We start from the raw sequence: 17,616 nt of genomic DNA on the forward strand, positions 1-17,616 counted from the left end.
ATTAGATAGTAAGGACATAATTAGGACAAATGACAAAACTTAAATATGGACTGTGAATTACATAATAATATTGCATCAATGTTAAATTTCCTGATCTTCTATTTAGTTACATAAAATCTATTTAGTTACATAAAATAATGTCTTTGGAGGCAAGGGGACAAGGTATTTCTAACTTATTCGCAAATATTTCAGAAAAAAATGGAAAACAATAAAACAAGGCAAAATATAAATAAATGGTGATAAAATAACCCATTTATTGGCAATCTGGAGAAGTGTAAAGTGTAATTATAACAAATGCCCATGTACATTTACCAGTTCAGTAAGTCCCAGATACAGAATTTTAAATGCTTTGAAATCAAGAGTCAAGCATATACTCACTTGTAAAAACCACTACCAAAATGATTGCAAGATCAATGAAGAGAAACTGGAAGTCTCCAAGGTTACTTAAGATCTACAGAAGTAATTTTTAAAACATAATTAGCTTTCACTGATTCTTTTTATAGCACTGTCCCTTTTCCCCCAATTTTCACTGGTTTTAATTTATTTTTTCTCGATAATAGACAATTTCAAAGTGATACTTGGACCTGCTTAAAAACTGAAAAAATAATTGAAATATGTGTGCCATAAAATAAACAAAATAAACATTCCATTTAATATGTTAGCATAAAAAGGTTCTCCTTAAAATTCATTCAACAAAACCCTTTCAAAAGTTTTTGGTAAAAATAAAATATATTTTACTTACGATATTCAACATTTTTGAAAATAACTATTCTGAAGCTTCCTTAATATCTAACAACATCCCCTCTGGTACTTTCCATAAACAGTAAAAAGGGACAGTTTCACAAAGACTGCTTGGGATGTCACCAATGTTCACTTAGATTGTGTACAGTGTGCACACTTCAATTTAAAAATCCGAGTACCTATGGACAACACTGTTCTATGCTTTTTCTCCAGATGCATAAAAAGTCCTATAAACTATCGCTGAACATCTTTTCTCAGTCTTTCGTTTCCTGTAATATATAGCAAAATCAACTTCAACTGTAAAATAGGTCATGACTTGACATTTTGAAGGGTTCTAAGACAAATGTCAATCTGTACTTAAGGCAAAAAAAGCCATCAGCCATCTTTCATACATAAGGCCTCAGTCTCAGTTGTCAGCCTTAAGGAAAATATATGAGACTGAGATTTTCAAACTGCTACTCACCTTACAATAAAGTGAAGGTAAATTTACAGATGCTACTTATGAAGATTCCATTATTAGAGTTATATTCAAAACTAAACATATATGTTCTATATCTTAATTTAGAGGTCTTAACATTAAGTGTCATCTCTGTGAGCAATGAAGTACTCACAGAATACAGCAGAGTAACACTGAAGTACTGGATAATGCTGTACAAAGCCATATACTTAAACACACAGAAGGAGGTCATTAAAGCAGCACGGCCTTCCCTGTGAAAACAAATGTTGGTATGTGAATCAGAACATGTTACATTTGTCCTTCAAATCACAATAATGTCCTGATAGATGAACACCAACATTAAACAACTACAGTAAAGCATTTTTCTACCAAAAGAATCAGGCCACAGCAGATATGGAAGAGATGAGGGGGCAGCAATCAATCTATTTATTAATAAGTTATAGATCGAATACATTAATATACAATTAAAAAAGGTTCACATTCTTTTCTATGATAATTTTCCTCTTTAAATTATTAGAGCAGGATATAAAGAGATAATGGGAAAATTTTCAATCTGTGATAATACCTGATGAGATTTGGCACACAGGATATACTAGGAGTTTTGGAGGTAAAGGGAGATGCCACCGAAGCCTCAAGTTCTGATAAGGAAATGCCTCCATGTGCCCTCTTTAAAGCCTAGCAGTTTCAAGAAGAAAATTAGTTGAGTTTTGTGAATGAGATTTAGACTACATTAAAAACTATAAAAGTAAATCAAAAAACATTCCTGGGCGGGCCGCGGTGGCTCAGCGGGCAAAGTGCTTGCCTGCTATGCCGGAGGACCTCGGTTCGATTCCCGGCCCCAGCCCATGTAACAAAAACGGAGAAACAGAATACAATAAAACAAGAAAATGTTTAAAGATGTTTCCCTTTCTTCCTTCCTTCCTTCCTTCTATCCTTCCTTCCTTCTCTCTGTCTTTAAAAAAAAAAAAAAAAAAAAAAAACATTCCTGATCTATGCACTTCCTAAAAAGCAAACAAACAAAAATTCAACAAATGGTGCTGCGATAACGGGATACTCACATGGAAAAATCATGAAAAGTGATCACGCCATACAGCATACAAAAACAAAAACGAAAACAAAAAAAACTATACTTACACCACAATCATTTGCACCATCACCGCACATACCAACAAAGTAACTATGAAAAAATAATTAAGATTTCAATTAATATCTTAAAATACATAAAATCTCAACTTGTTAAAATTTCCCCAATATAGTATTATAAAGAACTAACAGACCAAGATTCTTCCAGTGGATCTAATGAATTGCTTCCTTACAAGGACCACAGGTATGTTGCTTTGGAAATAGCGCCAGCATATGAATCAAATGACCTAGGTCACTGTAGTATTTCTGTCACAATATTAGCAAGTAAGTCTCAGTTTCCTAGACTCAGAGCAAAAAGAGCTAGGATCTGTTTGGCCTTTTTTACACTTATTTTAAAACTACCAGTATATATTTCTCCCTTTAAAAACTTGAAATATAACCACTGAATTAAAAACAATAGTCACTGCTATCAAGACAGAGCAGGTGAGTGAATGAATGCTACCTCACAGATATTACCCAGAGAAGAAAATGTGGATATTTATACATATAAAATAAATGAGTTCTCTTCAAAAGCAGTTCTCTTTCTTGCCTATCTTACAGGTGGCAATTACATATACTTGAAATACTAGTTATTTTTCTGGGTTATAAAATGAAACTATAATTCACTAAAAAAAAAAAAAAACAACCACAATACTTACTCTACATTTTGTAAAGCTTCCACCAATTGTGTCTTCTGATCAGGTGCCATACGTGCAAATACGGTGCCATGTAACATCAACTGGAAAAAACAATAATTTCTTAAATTTACTGTTTACAATGTATTTGCGTGAACACATACACAAACCCAAATCACTAACCTTAGGAACAAGGTCTTGAAAATGCTCCTGTATTACTGAAAATGATTTTCCATTCATTGCAAAATGATAACAAGTCCCTTGGAGGTCCTCTAAGCTATCATGGACTAATTTAATCGGAAGAGCCTGTGTATAAGACATGCAGGATATTTAGAGAGCCAAACCAAGTAACACAATCCTATTCCAAACATATTTGTTCCAAAAAATGCACTATTTTCCTTTGATATTTTAGATAAGACATTTGAAGTTTAAAATGTATTCAAAGTAAAAGGAAATTCAATTTTGAGGTAATACGCCTATTAAGAAAAAAAACTTACAGAAGGTTAAATATCAAGTTCAAAAAATCATCAATGGATAAACAAGAATACAGAGTAAAGGAAGATATTTTCTGTATTTTAGAGCTTTGCCTATTGTATGAGACCAAAGGAAGAGAGGTTTATTTTGTCCAAGACCTAAATTTTCTGTAGCACACAATCTAACTCAACCTGCCTGGTTTGGTTAGCTCATTTAAACAAACACATAGAGTCCAGAAAGGGAATGAAAATTTGTAATTCTGTATAACTTACTGTAATACATGGATTCATCCCAGAATATGCTGGGCAGATAATTAAAACGTATTGGCAGGGTCCCTTGAGGTACTGGAGAAAAAATGTGGAACTATTACACTTTCCAACCTGGGAAACCCCTGATACTATCTCAAACATTAGGGACACCCACATCAATCACCCAAGCCCTTGATCTTGAGGCTTGGTCTTGTGAAGCTTATTTCTACTAGCAGAGACATTAAGCCTAACTATACTTAGGCTTAAGAGATTACTTCCAAAAAGCTTCTTTTGTTGATCAGATGTAACCCCTCTCTCTCTCTCTCAGCCCAATTCTACAAGGAAAACCATTACCCTCCCCTCTACATGGGACATGACATCCAGGAGTGAAAATCTCCCTGACAACGTGGGAAATGACTCCCAGGAACGAGCCTAGCCCTGGCAGTTTGGAATTGATGACACCCTCCTGACCAAAAGAGGGAGAAGAAATGTAACAAGATAAGGTATCAATGGCTAAGAGATCAAATAGAGTCAAGAGGCTATTCTGGAGGCTATTCTTACAGGAGCTTCAGCTAAATACTGCTAATTGTCAGTTTGCCAAACCCCGACCAACATCATTCCTGTTAAGCCTAAAGAATACCTGGGTCTCTATCTGATATTCTACAAAAGTTCCATGCACTAAGTTCATTTTCCAAAAATCCATAGCCTCCCAATGGTTCCTAGCCAGATAAAGGGGCCAGCCTCTCCAAGAATATCAACTAGTTCCATCCCCCATCCTATATTGTTGACACCCCTTTTCAACATGAAAAAGTTAGGATGGGCATAGTCAAAATATCCCTAAAGACTAAGAGAAGGATCAAAGGAGAAGGAGAAATTATAACAGGGAAGTTAGGAGTTAACAAATAGTATGATTGCTGAATCATTATATTGATATTCCTAGCTGTTTCACTGTCTTGGAGCAGCTAGAAGGAAAACCTGAAACTGTGGAACTGTAACCCATACCAAACTCTGAAATCTGTTCTATAACTAAATGTTGCGATGTGCTTTGAAATGTATTGCTTTTTTGTATATATGTTATTTTTATAATAAAAAAAGGTTAAAAAATGATCAAAGAACTGAATATTACAGACCAGGTACATTATTCATTACTAATTACTTAAAAGACATGATAAAGATGTGAGATTCTTATACTTTATAACTTGATCCTCAGCTGTGGCTAAACATCAAAATGAAAAAACAGATTCCTGGAGCTAACCTAGTTTCACTGAATCATGAATCAGACTTTCTTGAGAAGGCCTAAATTTCTGTTTCCATTCAGTTTTTTATCTTGTGCTGTTTTAAAACACCACTTCTTATTTTTCCAGACTAAGTTCAAACAAGTAAGCCTCAAAGGAGAAAATACAACTCAACACTACCTCCGAGCCAACTGGTGATGAACGACTGCACTGTGTTAGGGTATCTGCATAATGCCAATTTATCTTGGCAACTTTCCCATCCTTTGGAGGTAATGCTTCAGCAATAATAACTTTATCCTGAGGTAGAATCATTCCACAGTCTCTAGCCACAGAGACAGCAGTCAACATGTTGTCACCTGATTTTCAAAATATTTAAATCCATTAAAATTAAACTGGAAACATAAAAGTATCAAATAATAAGTACTTGTGACTACTACAACAACCAATAGTAAGCTGGGCAGAAAGAGAACAATGCATAATCCTTAAACTTAAGAGTTTAAAAAATTATGAAATAAGGGCATACTTACCAGAGTAGGCCTAAAATAATTCAAACATTTGTATGCCAAATATTCAGACCATCCTCACCCACAATTTTTTAAGGTCAAATACAACTATTAATCTTTTTCAGCCATACATTATCTGTACCTATACAATGCATGGCACAATCCGGCACACAGAGCAGGTGCTCAATAAACATCTGTCAAATTAAACAGGGAGTGACTGGTGGTGTGTGCAAGAATTCTAGAGTAATGGGGGAGGGGGTGAATTATAAAAGTAAAACTGCACAAAATAAAAACATAAGCAAGGTAACAAGAACAGACATAGAGAAACAAGAGACACTTCTCAGTCATAAGAAAGAAAGAACTGAAGAGAAGTACAGCAAAAAAAAAAAAAAAGGATCAAGTGAAGAAACTATAAACTTACAAGAGAAGTAGGGAAAAGTTGGGGAATTTTACTGCTACAAAACTGAAATGGAAGATATTTCTTCCCCCATTCCCACATGCTATTTCCAAGGGTTGCCTTCTTGCGACCAGATAGACCCCCTTGGAACCAAGCCATCTGTCACGGCAGAGGGACAGGGAAGACAGACAGATGGAAAATACCTCAAAGAAGAAGACATTAGAACTAAAAAGTTGGAGGACACTATTAGATTGTTACCTTGAGCTACATGATAATAAACATCTGATTAGATGGATCTCAGAGTCTAAAATTTGTCTTACTGAACACATGTTACCAAGTAAGTATCTTAAATTTAATTATTTGCTAAGGAAAAACAAAATGGAAATACTAGTGGTAAATGAGAAGGAGAAGTAAGGGGTAACGGTACGTATGAGTTCTTTCTTTTTTCTTTTTCTGGAGTGATGCGAATAAAAAATAATCATGGTGATAAATATACCACTATGTGATGATACTGTGAGCCATTGATTGTACACCACACTTGGAATGTTTGCATGTTAAGAACGTTTGTATATTGTTTTTATTTGTCAATTAAAATTTTAAAAAATTTAAAAATGAAAAAAACTTAGCACTGCCACAATTTTCACACAGTTAAGGAATAGGAATTATCTAACATTACCTATAATGACTACAGGGAACTCCTTCAGTTTAATACTCAAAAAACAAAACAAAAAATAGGCTATTTTCACTATTTTAAATGTAAGCCATGATAATAAATGCCTTGTATCTAAAGACTTCATTCTAACAAATATCTAAAAATCATTTTCTATGCATCAGGCACAGTTCTAAAAATTGTAGAGGACCCCAAAATAAGTAAAACATACTCTAAAACTCTCACAAATCTTATATTCCAGTGGAGAAGACAAATTTATAAATAATTGATGGAAAGCAAAGTACAGTAACTGCTGTAAGAAAGATGACTAAAGAGAGACAGAAAAAAGCAGCAATGTTTAAATTTCTATACTATATTCTTCACTATTTTATTATGCATTACTATAAATAGTATTTGCTAGATTTCAAAAAAGGTATTGCAAAGTTTTTACACCCGTGAAAAACATTAAGAGCCAAACTAGGGCAATGCACGATGGACCGACTATATAATATGCTTTTATAACTAACTGATCATTCACATACAATTTAAATTCTATTTATTTTCTGTTTTCTTTTTACAAAGTCTAACCTGTGACCATAACAGTGCGAATGTTGGCTTTACGCAAATCTTCAAGTACTGCAGGGGTTTCTTGCTTTAATTTGTTCTGCATTATAATTAGTCCCATAAAGTCCATGTTGTTTTCAATGGCATCTCTGCAAAAAAAGGAGTTTTAACATATAATAGTTTAGTCCATAGAACAGGTTATACTGAGAAAGCAATTTAAAATATCTAAAAATTACAAACTAAATCAGTGTATATGCTGAGTGTGTGCATCTATGATTTTAATACCTCAAAAAATTTAAATCTGGAAAAACAATTACCAAGAACTACAATTTAGAAATAAATGTTACCTGTTGCAACAAAGAAATATAAAGATTATGTAAAAGTATAATCACTTTGTGAGACACTAAATACTTCTCATACAAAGGAATAGTCATATTGTATCATAACCAAAAGATGAATAACCATAAACAGATCTATTCTTTACTGTTCCCCATCAAATATAGCCTAAATAAATGTGAAAAAAAAGGGAAGAAATATACCACACTCAAAGCAGTCATAGTAGCAGTAGATTCATTATATATCTTTGATCAAGTCTATAAAACTGTGATTCTGGAAATGTTATACAAGAACCATTAGCTATCTAACACTGAGGGTCTTAGGACCCAGAGATGGGCCTTTTACAATATCAGTATACAATATAGTTTACAAAGATGCCACTTCTTGAAAGAGTTGATTGTCTACTATGCACCAAGCACTATGCTAGTCATCAGGAGGCCAAAGATGAAAAGATGATACAGGTCATGGAAATCTTGTCCCCTAACAAATGGTACAATACTCACTTCAAGATATAAAGGTTCACACCATGTGCTGGTTTAAAACCATTATGTACCCCAGAAAAGCCATGCTCTTTTTCCTAATCCATCTTTTGGAGGCAGACCTATTGTTTAGGGTGGAATCTTTTGATTAGGTTGTTTTCGTGGAGATGTGACCCACCCAGCTGTGAGTGGGCCCTTTTGATTCAGTGGTTTCCATGGAGATGTGACCCACCCATGAGTGGGACCTTTTGACTAGGTGGTTTCTGTGGAGATGCATCTCTGCCCATGCAAGATGGGTCTTAATCACTTACTGGAGTCCTTTAAGAAGAACTATAGAGCCAAGAGGGAAGAGACCTTTGGAGATGCGAAAGAAAATGCCCTGGAGAAGTTGTTTTAAAACCAGAAGCCAAGGACCAGCAGACACCAGCCATGTGTCTTCCCAGCTTACAAAGGTATTCTAGACCTACTGGCCTTTCTTGAGTCAATGTATCGTTCCCTGGATGCCTTAGTTTGGACATTTTTATGGCCCTAGAACTGTAAACTTATAATGTAATAAATTCCCTCTATAAAAGCCAACCCATTTCTGGTATATTGCATTTCCAGCAGCATTAACAAACTAATGCTGTAAGAGAAATGTCAGCACCTGTCCCTACAAGATAAAATAAAGGCTTTTCCTTTGGAGACTATTGGTGCTCACCCCCTTTTGAGTACATACTTTCACTATGCATTAAAGTTTTGGGCTGTATACATTGACTAGCCCTTGGATTCTTTGGCTGTTCACACTAAGTTTCCAAGTTCTTTCCTGCGTCTGAGTCAAGAACTTTTCCAGCATTAGCCCCTGGTCAAGATCTTGAGTTTAAAAATATGGATTAAAAAATAAACAAATAATAGGGGGAACAAAGGTAAAAATAAGTTGAATAGATTGAAATACTAGTAGTCAATGAGAAGGAGGGATAACGAGTATGGTATGGATGAGTTTTTTCTTTTTTATTTCTTTTGCTGGAGTGACGCAAATATTCCCCCCAAAATGATCATGGTAATGAATATACAACTATGTGATGATATTGTGAGCCACTGATTGTACACCATGTACAGAATGTTTATGTTAAGAATGTTTGTATGTTAAGTTTTTCAATAAAAATATATAAAAAAAAGATCTTGACTTCTCCAAGAATTTCCAGGGCTCTCTGGCATTGAACTTATTAAGCTATTTGGCTGTACACATTGACTAGTCCTTGAATTCTTTCCTGCAACTGAGTCAAGAACCCTCACGACACCTGCCCTTGGCTGAGGTCCAGATTTCTCCAAGAACTCCCAGTGATGTGCAGCCATCAGCTTGGCAACCACAAAGGGATACATTAGTACCTCCTACAGGTAAACTCTCCTTCTCTTTGGCCACAGAACATAATCTCAACCCACTCCTTTGCCAGCAGCTCCCCTCCCACTAGAGGGTAGTGAGGATGAGCTCCTCATACCACACAGATACAAGGGTTAAACAATTAATGCTTGACACCATCTTTGATTGCAGGAACTCTCCAAGTTGTACAGGAGTTCGCTGGACTATGTGCTATGCCTTAATGTCTCTCTCTTTACCAACTTCACACTCTATGATAAATCAGTACTCTCTAAGCAGCAGGATTCAAAGTCTTGATTTTTGTAGTTACTGTAAGTAAACCTGGACATCAGAAAGAAACTGCCCCTGGAATTTCCCTAAGGTTGCCAGAGGACTGCCTCGGGAAAAAGGCAAAGACCTTTTCTAATTGTCTGGATCATAGCTTTTAAGAGAAAGAGATCTAGTAGTTGGAGGCAGTTAAAAGAAGGGCATAGGAACTCTCAAGTCCCAAGGCCCTCATGCAAAACTTTTAAGTCAAAGTTCAACAAACAAAAATGAAGAAACATTCATTCTTTCTCACCTATTTCTGCCCTCAGGGTCTCTTAAAACCTTGGCTGAATATGAATGAACCAGCTAAAGGGGGAAGGGTTCTGTGCAGACAGGTGAAGCATGGGCTTGGTTCAGAATTTCAGGTCAAAGTACAAGTTAATTCTTTAGCCACTTTATGGGGCCCTGCTGTTTCACTCAATTCCAGGAAGTGCTCTGCTGCCTATGGTGATCCCAGAACAAAATGTTTTTACTCCAGACTGTGAATGTTACAAGGCTTAGATGACCCTTTTATAATAGTCGAATGTTTCTTTAGGCATCTCCTACTTTGCCATCAGGGTCCCCAGTCCTGTCGGGGCTCTAATTTATAATTCACATCCATGGCTTCAGACTTCTGTCCCTCACAAGGCACATCCCTCTATAACCTTCTATATGTCTAGAAAACTATCCAAATACCTTTACAGACTCCAGAGACTCTCTTCAGGGATGAATTCTCCTACCTATGTTGAGAACTTTCCTATCCTGTGCTCGCTTACTTACAAGTCCCAGGGATACCCCAGCAAGGGTGGGCATCATTGGCTGGTCACGCTATCATTCACCAAAAAGTAGGCACTATCATATATGACAAGGGACACATTACCACCCAAAGCTTCCTAGGAAAATGATACTCCTAGGGAAAAATGTCACTGACTCCCAGGGGTAGCTACCCAGTTCTGCCAGGGTCAGACAGGGACAGATGCAAATCTCCTGTATTATCTTCAAATTTTGTGTCCAATGCTTGTGTCAAACTCTATGACCACCTGACAGGAAAGCCAAGAATGGTATGGAATAAAAATCGAGTTATCATGCTCTATTCTAACAACAACTCCATAGGGACTTGTCTTTCAGCATGCAGTGAAGTATGGATCACCCACAAATGGATCAAACCCAGGCAGCCACATCAGCAACTAGTGGCACATCGTCAGGACTCATAGGCAACCTAACATCCATTGTCTCTCTAGATCCAAATCAGGGAGAACTCCTCCTTTGTGGGCCTAAAACCTCCCTTAGCCTACCTCCCTGGTGGCCAGGGATATGCACTTCAGCATATGTGGTCCCAGAACTCAAGCAAAAAAGTGGAAATAAGCTTTTTCCACTCCCATTTTCCCAAACTGGAATAAAAGAGCAATCCAGTTCCTAATTTCCTAATCCCATTTCTAACTACCATCAAGACTGGGGGAGCTGCAACTACCAAAACTGTAAAAATAGTCTGTGCAGAGTGGATCCACCATAATCTCTCCCTTGAACTATCCACCAGCATGGAACAAACAATTTCCACCTTAACCCTCCAATCCCAAGTAAATTCATTAGCAGGTGTCATCCTTCAAAACTGAGGTGCCTAGATGCCCTTAAATCACCAATGGAAGAATATGTGTACTGCTGGGAGTGGACTGTTGTTTTTATGTTAATCAAAACTAAAAGATAACACAGGATATTAACTCCCTTAGAGACCAGGCCACTCAACTGTCCACCAAGTCCCAAGATCACTCATTTGATGTATCCAAGTTTCTGCCACCTGGGATAGGTGCCATTCTTTGCTCCATCCTTTTCTGTTTAATGGAGCTAGCTACTCTACTTCTCCTTGGCTTTGTGGGTTCTTGTCTCTCTCCCTTAGAATGCTGTACCTCAACAGTAACAGCATGAGTCACGGTACAAATTGGATGCCCTTATAAGACATCAGTAGACAACCAAGGGGTCACACTAGACCAAAAGAGATGCAAAAAAAAAAAAAAACCATACTCTCCCAGAAAACTTGTTAGATATGACAACCAGAGAATTTCACCTCCATTATACACAAGGACAATGCCACCTTTGTCAGCAGGAAGCAGTTATAGAAGGCTAACCTCCCCCTATCAGCACCCAAGATTGAGGGACAGAATTCTCTGTGAGGGGAATGATGCACATTAGATAGGGAAGGAGGGTTGGGGAAGTAACCCTAAGACACATAACAAGAAGTTACTTTTGGCACACACACCTAGCCCTCACTCAGGACGGTGCCCAAAAATAACCAATGAAAAGTGCAACTCATCAATCACTTATTAGCATAACTAGAGGGGGAGGAGCCCCTCCAAGTCTTTATAATGCAAGGATGCTAACCTCAGACTGGTGCTTCTCCTTTGGAGAATGTCCATGCTCATCCTTCGAGCATGTATTTTCACTGTGCATTAAAGTTTTGGGCTTTATACACACAAGATAGAATGGAAACAGAGAAAATATGTCTCATTTGAAGAATGAATGAGTGAGAAAGGAGGGGACAAAAGAGGGAGAAGAGGAAACTTGATGGGAGGGCTAGGGCAGAAGGAACAGCCTATCCAAGGGCATGGAAGGATATCTAATTATGACAGGCTCAAAAATACAGGCAATTCAATGTTATTATAACTTTAAGGGGGAAAAGGCAAAAGGTAAGGCTATAAAGAGAAAAAGAGCCTAACACGCTCATCATAGGAATTAGGATTTAATATTATAGATCTGTGTTTCCCACCCATGCATATGCATCAGAATCACTTGGGCAGTGTTTTATATTTTTAATTTTTTTACTACTCATGTTTAGGTCATATCCCCCAAATATTTTTTAATAGATCCGAGATATAACTCTTAATGGAGTTTTTCCCTTCAGTTACTTGGTCAACCACCAACTCCTTTAGTTCTCATTCAGAAAAACACTAAAAACATTGCTCTACCCTTTTCACTTAAGTAGCCTGAAATATTAAAAGAACCATAATGGTCTAAAATATAATCACTGACCTACTACTGGTGACTATTATGTTATCTGCACAATTTTTAAAGGAATCTTATGCACACAAATAAATATCTCATTAGGACAGATTCCCAGAACTGCACTTGCTGGATCAAAATGAATGAGCAAAAGAAAAAAAAAAAACCATGAGCGAATTTAAATTTTGATAGGTACTGTACATCTGTTCCTCAAATAAGCTTTATGAATTTATAACAGTATTTAGCAGTATGCTGTTAAAATTTTCCAAGGCCTCCGCTAACAATAGGTATTACTAATCTTTTCAATTTTCTCAGCCTTTGTAGAAATGATGTCTCATGGTTTATCTTGATTTGATTTATTTGGTTTTATTTTTGCTTCCCTGTTAAGTGTAGAGTCACATCATTTTCATGAGTTTATTGGCCTCCTTCTGATATTTAAGTTTATGTCATTTGCCTTTTATTTTAACTAAGTGTAGGTTTTGTTATTGCTTTTGTTTCCCCTAATGCCTATTTCTTCTTGAAAACTGCTCTAGTATGTGATGGGAGGCATTTATAAGAATTCCAAGTAAAATGGTATTATAACTGAGTGTTAAAAAGCTCTCTCTGGAAGCAGTGTGGAGAAAAGAATACAAAAAGGCCAGACACGAGAAAATAGCTGAGCCCCTAAATTAGAGATCTGCAGAATTAGCTGGATGGTCAATCAATATTCTAGACTGCTTATAGGATAGATCTATATAAGTTACAGCAAAAGCGGCAATCTTTGAATGCTTGAATGTGAAATCATATTTATACATGAAAGGAAATGTGATATTGGTAATACCATTTGACTTTGAGGGTAAGGGGAGTATGGGATGCCTAATTACTTAGTTCCAATTACCAGAAAAAAGTGAGTGGATTGGGAAAAATAAACTATTTGCCACATAGCAGGTACTCAATAAATATTTAAGAAATAAAAATAACTCCAAATAATTATAAGTAAAAATACACAACATTACAATAAGAGAGTTCATTTTAGACAGTGATCAACATAGAACCAAAGAAAACTAGATAATGGAAAGACAGACCTTTAGTTCAATCAATCACCTAAAACAAACACTTCATTAAGCGTATCTGCATACTTTCAATAAATATTTACTAAATACCCAACTATGTGCAAATTATGGTACATGACATATAAACCAAAAGGAAGTGTTATTGAAAAACCTATAGAAAAACAGTTTATGGGGACATTTGGGGAGGCAAAATAAGCCAGAAACAAAAGAGCAAATATTGTATGGTCTCATTTAGAAAATACTTATAAAAGAAAACTGGGGCCTAGATGGTAAGCTCTTATAGCAGTCACGTTTACTCTGGAACAATAATTGTTATTTCTGGATTTTGAGAGGTCTGTATATAGAGATAAGAACGAAGTTGACCAGGTCAGGATTAAAATAGTTCAGAACACAAAGGTAAGGAAGACGTTGTCTGTATTTTAAAACTTCACCTACCCTTTGAGATCAAAGGAAGAAAGGTTTATTCTGCCCAGAACCTAAATTTTCTGTAGCACATAAACTAACTCAACCTGTCTGAACAGATCTTTTTTTTTCTCCATTGAGAAAAAACTTCATTCACATTTTCTGTACATGGTGCACAATCAATGGTTCAAAATATCATCACATAGTTGTGAACTCATCAGCATGATCATTTTTCAGAACATCTGCATCACTCCAGAAAAAGAAATCAGAAGAAAAACTTGGGTGGGCCATAGTGGCTCAGCAGGCAAAATTCTCACCTGCCATGCCGGAGACCCAGTGCCTGCCCAAGCCAAAAAAAGAGAAAAGTTCATATATAACATACACCTTACCCTTCCCTCTCATTGACCACTACTGTTTCCATTTACTCAAAGTATTTTACCCTCCCCCCATTATTCATTTATTTATGTCCACATTTTTTTATCCATCTGTCCATACTCCGGATATAAGGAACATCAGACACAAGGTTCTCATAATCCCGCCGTGCTGGTTTGAAATGATGTATGTACCCTAGAAAAGCCATGTTTTAATCTTAATCCCTTTTTGTAAAGGCAGCCGTTTCTTCTAATCCCTATTCAATGCTGCATGTTTGAGACTGTAATTAGATCATCTTCTGGGAGATGTGATTTAATCAAGAGTAGTTGTTAAGCTGGATTAGGTGATGACATGTCTCCACCCATTTGGGTGGGTCTTGATTAGTTTCTGAAGTCCTATAAAAGAGGAAACATTTTGGAGAATGAAGGAGATTCAGAGAGAGGAAAGCAGAACGATATAACCACAAGAAGCAGAGTCCACCAGCCCATGACCTTTGGAGATGAAGAAGCAAAATGCCTCCCAGGGAGCTTCATGAAACAGGAAGCCAGGAGAAGAAGTTAGGAGATGACACCATGTTCATCATGTGCCTCTCCAGATGAGAGAGGAACCCTGACCGTGTTCACCATGTGCCTTTCCAGATAAGAGAGAAACTCAGACTGCATTTGCCATATGCCCTTCTACTTGAGAGAAGAAACCCTGAACTTCATCAGCCTTCTTGAATCAAGGTATCTTTCCCTGGATGCCTTAGATTAGACATTTCTAAAGACTTGCTTTAACTGGGACATTCTGTCATCCTTAGAACTGTAAACTAGCAACCTATTAAATTCCCCTTTTTAAAAACCATTCCGCTTCTGGTATATTGCATTCTGGCAGCTAGCAAACTAGAACACCCACAATCACATTTAAGCATTATACCTTTATACAATTGTCTTCAAGAATCTAGGCTACTGGAACACAGCCCAACAATTTCAGATACTTCCCTCCAGTCAATCAAATACACCATAAACTAAAAAGGGATATCTATATAATGCATAAGAATAACCTCCAGGATAAGCTCTCGACTCTGTTTGAAATCTCCCTGTCACTGAAACTTTGTCTCACTTCTTTATTCTCCCTTTTGTTCAAGAAGGCTTTCTCAATCCATTGATGCTGGAGCCAAGCTTATTCCAGTCTTTCTGTCCCACATTGCCAGAGAGATCTACACCCCTGGGAGTCATTGGACAGATCATTTTAACAATCCAAACACAGGCAACACAGAACAGGAATTAGAGATTTTAATCCTGTATAGCTTAACGTAATGCCTAGATACATCCCAGACTATATTAAGATGATAATCAGAAAGTATTGGGAAAATCCCTTGAGGTATGGGAGAAAAAAAATATGGCACCATTAAACTTTACCATCAGAGAAATCCCAGATACTGTTTCAAACATCAGAGACACCCACATCAATGGGCCAAATCCGTGACCTGGAGGCTTGTTCTTATGAAGCTTATGCATGCAGTGGAGAAACTTAACCTAACTATAGGTATGCCTAAGAGTCATGTCCAGAGAACCTCTTTTTGTTGCTCAGATGTGGTCTCTCTCTCTAAGCCCAACTCTGCAAGAGAAATCATTGCCCTCCGCACTTCATGGGACATGACATTCAGGGGTGAAAGTCTCCCTGGTGCCATAAGAGATGACCCCCAGGGATGAGTCTGGCCCTAGCACCATGGGATCAATAATGCCATCCTAAGAGAAAGGGGGAGAAAATTCTAACAAATAAGGCGTCAGTGGCAGAGAGAGTTCAAATTGAGTCTTAGAGGATACACTGGAGGTCATTCTTATGCATGCTTCAGTCAGACATTGCTACCTATCATAACTTGCGAAACCCCAACCAAAACCATTCTTGCCAACCCTAAAGAATACCTATGGCATTATGCAAGATTCTACAAATGTTCCATGCACTAGGGTAACTTTCCAAAATCTACAACTTTCAGACGGGTCCTTGGACCAGATAACTTCTGAATTACTGAGGGGCCAGCCTTTCCAGAACATTAACTATTTCCATCTCCACATCCCATATTATAACAGCCCCTTCCAACATGAAAAAGTTAGAACAGGCATAGCTCAAATACCCCTTAAGAGTGGGAGAAATCCAGGCCTAAGAGTCACCCCCAAGAGAGCCTCTTTTGTTGCTCAGATGTGGCCTCTCTCTCCAGCCAACACGACAAGCAGTCTCACTATGCTCCCCCTCTCTGCATGGGACATGACTCCCAGGGGTGTGGTCCTTCCTGGCAACGTGGGACAGAGATCCTGGAATGAGCTGAGACTCAGCATCAAGGGACTGAGAAAAAGCCTAGAATGAGCTGAGAAGTAACATCAAGGGATTGAGAGAACCTTCTCAACCAAAAGGGGGAAGAGTGAAATGAGACTAAGTGTCAATGGTTGAGAAATTCCAAACAGAGTCAAGAGGTTATCCTGGAGGTTATTCTTATGCATTAAGTAGATAACACCTTGTTGTTCAAGATGTAGTGGAGAGGCTGGAGGGAACTGCCTGAAAATGTAGAGCTGTGTTCCAGTAGCCATGTTTCTTGATGATGACTGAACAATGATATAGCTTTCACAATGAGACTCTGTGAATGTGAAAACCTTGTGTCTGATGCTCCTTTTATCTACCATATCAACAGATGAGTAGAACATATGGAATAAAAATAAATAATAGAGGGAACAAATGTTAAAATAAATTTAGTTTGAAATGCTAGTGATAAATGAAAGTGAGGGGTAAGAGGTATGGTATGTATAATCTTTTTTTTTTCCTGTTATCGTTTTATTTCTTTTTCTGTTGTCTTTTTATTTTTTTTTCTAAATCGATGCAAATGTTCTAAGAAATGATGAATATGCAACTATGTGATGATACTAAGAATTACTGATTATATATGTAGAATGGAATGATAATATTTTTGTTTGTTGTTAATTGTTTTTAATTAATAAAAAAAAGAGTGGGAGAAAGATCAAAAGTGACAGTGGAGTTATACAGAGAAGGTCAGTTAAACAAATGCGTATGAGTGATGAATCATTATACTGATATTGCTTTTAGTCTCCAGTACCTTATAGGATTTAGAAGTAAAAACCTAAAATTGTGAAACCATAACCCATACCAAACTCTGAAATTAGTTCTATAACTAATTGTTGCAATGTACTTTGAAATTTATTGCTTTTATATATATATGTCATTTAAAGAGAAGGAGGAATGGGTGCAAGGGTGATTCAGTGGTAGAATGCTTGCCTTTCATGCGGGAGACCCTGGTTTGATTCTCATACCATGCAAACCTCCAA

The 17,616-nt window shown here is 37.0% G+C and overlaps 1 protein-coding gene across 6 annotated transcripts in view; it reads right to left on the bottom strand.

Annotated features, from left to right (window-relative positions):
• The window catches only part of ATP13A3 (ATPase 13A3), a 134,650-nt gene that overhangs the window by 36,714 nt on the left and 80,320 nt on the right, over nucleotides 1-17,616 (bottom strand). For all 6 annotated transcript variants that reach the window (XM_077117911.1, XM_077117915.1, XM_077117914.1 and 3 more), the window contains 8 exons: nucleotides 7,050-7,174; nucleotides 5,093-5,268; nucleotides 3,139-3,261; nucleotides 2,980-3,059; nucleotides 2,333-2,375; nucleotides 1,764-1,873; nucleotides 1,353-1,449; nucleotides 379-451 (listed from right to left, as the gene is read on the bottom strand). In XM_077117911.1, coding sequence (XP_076974026.1) covers nucleotides 379-451; nucleotides 1,353-1,449; nucleotides 1,764-1,873; nucleotides 2,333-2,375; nucleotides 2,980-3,059; nucleotides 3,139-3,261; nucleotides 5,093-5,268; nucleotides 7,050-7,174 — 827 coding nt within the window. The remainder of the gene's footprint in view (nucleotides 1-378; nucleotides 452-1,352; nucleotides 1,450-1,763; nucleotides 1,874-2,332; nucleotides 2,376-2,979; nucleotides 3,060-3,138; nucleotides 3,262-5,092; nucleotides 5,269-7,049; nucleotides 7,175-17,616) is intronic.

The sequence above is a fragment of the Tamandua tetradactyla genome, chromosome 10, assembly GCF_023851605.1.
Source record: "Tamandua tetradactyla isolate mTamTet1 chromosome 10, mTamTet1.pri, whole genome shotgun sequence".
NCBI lineage: Eukaryota > Metazoa > Chordata > Mammalia > Pilosa > Myrmecophagidae > Tamandua > Tamandua tetradactyla.